The 6,150-nt window shown below is 35.1% G+C and overlaps 1 protein-coding gene across 1 annotated transcript in view; it reads left to right on the top strand.

The window, feature by feature from the left end:
* Nucleotides 1–6,073, top strand: part of LOC106880604 (phosphatidylinositol 3-kinase 2) — a 34,405-nt gene extending 28,332 nt beyond the window's left edge. Inside the window, exon 2 of the mRNA XM_014930617.2 lies at nt 4,068–6,073. Coding sequence (XP_014786103.1) covers nt 4,197–5,969 — 1,773 coding nt within the window. The 5' untranslated portion in view covers nt 4,068–4,196 and the 3' untranslated portion in view covers nt 5,970–6,073. The remainder of the gene's footprint in view (nt 1–4,067) is intronic.
* The last annotated feature ends 77 nt before the right edge of the window (nt 6,074–6,150 follow it).

Below are 6,150 nucleotides of genomic sequence, written 5' to 3'. Positions count from 1 at the left end.
ATATATATGTATATGTATATATGTATATATATATAATTACATTTACATATATATAATCATCATCATCATCAAGTAATGTCATGAAATGAAACCAGGTGAAGTTTTTAGTTGCACCTGGTACACATCTGAGTCATCATGCATTAATTTAAGTCACTTAAAACATACATCAAAATTTCTTAATCAATATAATGACTTTGTTGCTCTAAGTCAAATAAACTGATAGCATTGGAATAAATTAGAATGACATTTTTTTTTATTGCTTTGTCAGAAGAGATAAAGCAGTAAGAGTGACTCTTTCCAGGGCCTCCAAAGCTGTTAGCAGAAAGTGAGAAAATTATTATTAGACCAGAGACCTAGCCCAAATGCTAGCAGCAATTCATGTGGTCATGTTAAGCTGGGAGTTAAATGAAGTGTATCACCTACTCTTGCTAGATGAGTGGTGAATTTGCAGAATTTTAAGAGCTCAAGCCAAAAGTAGTAGATTGGCAGAATCATTTCAACATCAAACAAAATTCCTTGTGTTATTACTTCTGGCTTGTTACACGCTGTGTTCAAATCCCACTGAAATTTACTTTACTTTTCACCCCTCCAGGGTTAATAAAATATGATACCAGTCTTGTGCGTACTTCCCTTGTAATTGCTAGTCTTGAGTTAAAATTAGGAACAATAATATAAAGCTCCATAGTTAATGATTTACACATGATTCTGCAGTTTTTCATGTAAGCTCTATCAGGGTTGATTTCAATGGCCAGCATTAATAAATCTTTAAGTATGAAGCCACAAGTATTTGAAACCTAATTCATATCTATAGTTTGGGGATATTGAACACAAATCTTTGTTTCATATGATGGATATGTAAATTACCCGCTGTGTTGCATGCACACACGGAGGCTTATACCATGCACTTATAGAGGCCAGGAAAACTTGGGATGAGGTGGTGAAGCATGACCTTCGTACATTGGGCCTTACTGAGGCAATGACTAAGTGACCAAGACCTTTGGAGATATGCTGTGCTTGAGAAGACCCGACAAGCCAAGTGAGACCATGGCCCATAGCCTATGCCAGTGGGTGTAACCAGCCTACTTAGGAGTGCCCCTCATTCATTAGACAATGAACTTTGCTTGCGAAGACCTATTGAGGCAAGTGAAGACAAATCAAAATTGCTGACGTGGCCGATGACAGTACTGCCTGATTGGCCCTAGTGCCAGTGGAACATTAAAAGCACATCCGAGCATGATCACCAGCCCTCAGTCAAACAGTCCAACCGATGCCAGCATGGAAAGCGGACATTAAACGATGATGATGATGATGTATTCACACTTTTATGTACATGTGCATTCATACATTCATTTCGTCTCAGGTATTTCTTGGAGACCCTCTAAATGTCATAGGCACAGTCCCATACTCCTAGATAAAAAGTTAAGAATATATATATATATTTACAAAGTATAATACCCATATTTACAAGCATTCATATATACATACATTGATACACACAAACACAAGCAAACACAAATATAGGTGTATATAAATGCACATCTGAACTGGTGAAGCAGTTGTGCATTATCCATTTATCTTAACAAGATAGCATCTATTGTATTTGATTTAAACTCATTTATTATTCCTTTGCTGACCTTAGCAATTCCTTTGTAGATTTTGTTTAGTTTTTCTCTCTCTTTTTTCTTTATTTGTTTTGTTTCTGTTCCTAGCAGGTATTGATTAAAAAGGTCCGGGGTGTGTAGGGATGGAATGACATCACCACTTTATTTAATTTGAATAATTTTGTCACAAAATCATTTCGGATATCCTTTACCAGATCCTTTTGGTCATTCCACGGTTGTTGGCTTATGGCAATTATTGATTCTGTTCTCATCATCTAACTTCATCAGATTTCCATGCATTTCTTTATGTTTTGTCCATACAAAATGAATCACTTTCCTATGTCACAAAAATTATACTGCATGTTTTAACAGGATTCCTAATATGAAATCTTCAGGAAATAATCATAATTATCTCTGTGTCATACAAAAAATCAATGGCTTAGTCATATCTACATGTGTTATGTTTATTATAGTGACTACTTCAAATGATTTATCTTAGTATCTTGACCATATTTATTACCAGAAGCATTTAGTAGACTTATAATGTTTTGATAACTGAATGTAAAGAAATTTTAATTGAAAAGTATCCCCAAGAGCTAAAATTTTTACATGAAAGGAAATGGATAGTGAACATTTAAAACGTTTTTATTCATCTATATTACTTATTTAATTCTTTCCATTTTTCAGCAATGTAATACAAAATAGCTTCAAAAAATAGAAGAAAAACCTGTTGGGAAGAAAACAATTATAACATAAAAATTTAGTAAATTATTAACATTATTTAGTAAATTATTAATTAATATATTGAAAGGTTAGTAGCAATAGTTGTGGCAACAAAAAGGATATTTGAAATGAACATATTCAGTTTTAAGTGAGATTCTGTAGCTGAGCTGTTCAATCTCTTCTGTATTCTACAAAAACATTCAGATGAATTGTCACTCTGCCAAGAATGTTTACACATTATAGAATTCCAATGTTCTTACTGAATTCAGCAAAAAGAACAGATATTCAGGCAGCTCCTATTAACCATTGTATATGTTGCATTCTTATGGTTTGGTCTTTGCTGAAATCACCTCCAGAAAACTTCTAATTCCAACAACATCCATTATTTACTTTCTGAATGTATTTTGCCACCCTTCCACAGTTTTTAATGGTAGGCCTAGACTTAATTTTCATCATGAAATTTTCTATGAAAAAAAATTAAGATATTTGATTCATATTTGAAGACACTTTGTGTATGTCATTAAAATTGGCATTGATTTTACTGAATTGGTAAAAATATACACTCTCTGAGTGGTTGGCGTTAGGAAGGGCATCCAGCTGTAGAAACTCTGCCAAATCAGACTGGAGCCTGGTGTTGCCATCCGGTTTCACCAGTCCTCAGTCAAATCGTCCAACCCATGCTAGCATGGAAAGCGGACGTTAAACGATGATGATGATGATACACAAGTTTTGACTGTTAATCATTGAACATGTGGTATTCTTTCACTTCAGTCTTTGCTGGTATCATCTCCAAAAGCCTCTTAAACTAAATCCCATTAGTTCAAATTGCAATTAATTTTTGTTGCTCTTTCAAAATTATTTAGTTTTGCACTCCATTAAAACTATTTGAAAAGTCAGCTACATATAAACATCTATTGGTCATTGAATAATGAACTCTGTGCTCTTAGTTAATTTGAATGATTCAGCATCAGTAGCATACTATATATTTCAATAACTTACTTTGCAAGTCTTTGCTCAAATCTATAACTAAATGTAGGATTCAATGAAACAAAAACATAAAAATAGTAGAAAAGAAAAAAAGAGTTAAACTTCAAAGTTCTAAATAAAAAAGTCATTATAAATTATATAACAACCAAGAGAAAATGTATGGTTATTGCTGTTGTTTAACATCAGGTTACCTTTAATGGTGCAGATTTATGATCAAAGCATTCTAGCTGTGACCAACCTGTCTTTTAAAAGAGTACATTAAGGACTATATGAGCTAATATGGACCTTGACTTTCTTTTATGATAGCGGGTTAGTTTGTGAAGAAAATTTAATTACTATTTCTAGCAGGTTGAGTGACAATACTGAATGTTCCAGGAGTTGAATATGAAATTTTGAATTTGGCTGTATGTGGACATATCCATATCATTTTAGTATTTCTTTCTTTATGCTGGCATGAAGTTGGACAAAAAATAAAACAATGAAATAATTTGATGTTTGAATATTAAGATGAATATTTATTCATACATGTGCACATGCACACACACACTCAAACACACATATATATACATGCATACATACATATGAATGTAACTGGTATGTATCCCCATGTATGACAGACTGCATTTAAAATTGACAGTGTTGATATGTCTGTGTAATGGAGTTATTAAACAGATGTATATTGCACATGTTTCCCTTCGTACTGTACAAATTTAGTTGTAAAAATCTATATTTTCTTTTTTCTTTGTCTATTTTCAGGAGAACGTGATAAAACTTTTTGCAAAAAGTTTATTTAACTTGCCAAAGGAGCAAAGTGAAGAATAACAGACAACAATCTAAACAAGATTTTGCATTGAATTTTTGACAGTGTTACCAAGGAACTAAAACATGCATGTTGAAGTGTCTGTAGCTCTTAACTTCATTATTTCCTATCTTTACAACAAACTTCCCCGACGACGTGTGGATATGTTTGGTCATGAACTTGAAAAGCGTATGAAAACAAAATTTAATGGCCACTGGTATCCTGAACGACCCAATAAGGGTTCAGCCTACCGATGTATTCGAGTTAATGGAGAAAAAGTCGATCCTGATATTGAGAAGGCTGTTTATGGAAGCGGCTTAGAGATTGGTGAAGTCAGAAGTTATCTACCAGCTGATTTAACTCTTTGGATTGATCCGTCTGAAGTGTCATACCGTCTTAGCGAGAAAGGCACTGTCAAAATTTTATATAGTGACAAGAAAGATGATGAACTTCTTGATACTGTTGATCATGAAGTACAGGCAGCAAACAAAGGCTTCAACCCAGAAGCTCAGTGCTTTAAGCCAATAGATTCTGTATCATCTTCATTGAGTAGTTTAAGTCTATCTCCGTCATCCCCAACTTCACCTGCTGGTTGGAGTACAGCCGCTTCCCCGTCCACTACTCTCTTCAATTCAGCTGCAAGTACTAATATGTCCACAGTTGGTAATCAGGCTCCTGGTTCAACAACAGTTACTGTTGTTCATGCTCCATCTCCTGAAGTTGTTTCTACTACAGTTGCTGCCATATCTAATTTGTCCATATCTAATAACAACAACAACAACATTAATAATCATAATAATAATAATAATAACAATGATAATAACAACAACAACAACAACAACAGTACCAACACCACCAGTAACAATGCTAACAATTCAAGTAATACTAACATTTCAACTGCTGCAGCTTCAGTTTCTCCTTCTGCAACTGTCCCATCTTGTCAGCTGTCAAGTCCGGTCATTACCAGTGCTACTCCTGTCATTGCCTCAAGGCCTACATCTTTTCTAACCAAACCAAACCTGACATCTCCACAATTCACAGCTTCATCATTTGCACAGACTAAGTTTGGCTCAACCAAACTGAAGAGCCAGGTGAAACGTCCAACTAGATTATCTCCTATTGAATTTCGAAACTACTTCCGACAAAGAGCTGCTGGTTCATCCCTCCAGTCTTCACCAGTGACCCCTACTGGTGGTAGTCTAATTGGACCTGCTCCCCAAACAAATGTACCTGCAGTTGGTGTTTCACCAACTTTAGCTAATTCTGCACTTCGAGTTGGCATGGGTTTTGGTCACCCTAGCCCAGGTTCATCAGCCCCTGGCACAACACTGGCCACCCGACCCAGATCTCTCTCTCCCCGTGATCCAAGGATTGAATTTTTATTTGAGCAACACCATCAACAACCACAGCAACAGCAAGTGCAGCATCCACATCATAGATATATGGCATCTGTGAATCAAAAACCAATAGTTGCTTCTCAGTCAACTCTGCTCTCACCAGTACCCTCCCATGATGTGACAGCAACTTCTCCACTACCTCACCACCAACAACTCAATCAGACTCTCTTACAACCAGGAAATTCTCAAACACAACCACACCAATCATCTCCTCAACCACCTTTGCCCTCTCCATCATCAACTGGTTTGACTCTTCGGGATTTTTACCAGTCACCACTTTCAAACCCTTTTCAACTGTCTCCAGCTCATGGCAGCTTGCCCTTCACTGATTTTATGCCCAACACTTTAAGTCCTAGCAACCCTTTACTCCCAGACAGTCGTAAGTCTTTCATAGAAGCTCTGAGCAACATAGGCAATCCTGCATATAACAACCAATTCCATCATTTACTTGTTGCCAACTAAAAACTTTAAATATTTCTTTTTTAAATTTTTAACTGCTGAAAATATTCTTTGTATTTCTTCTCTGTAATAATTATTTTATTTACCATTAAAATATCTTTAAATTATTCCTCCTACATCTTGTACAAATTAGATTACTGTTTTTTTTTGTTTGTTTTTTTTTTTTTTTTTTTTTTTTTTTTTT

Source organism: Octopus bimaculoides, chromosome 1, assembly GCF_001194135.2.
Source record: "Octopus bimaculoides isolate UCB-OBI-ISO-001 chromosome 1, ASM119413v2, whole genome shotgun sequence".
In the NCBI taxonomy this organism is placed as follows: domain Eukaryota; kingdom Metazoa; phylum Mollusca; class Cephalopoda; order Octopoda; family Octopodidae; genus Octopus; species Octopus bimaculoides.
This window is presented reverse-complemented; position numbering and strand designations above follow the sequence as displayed.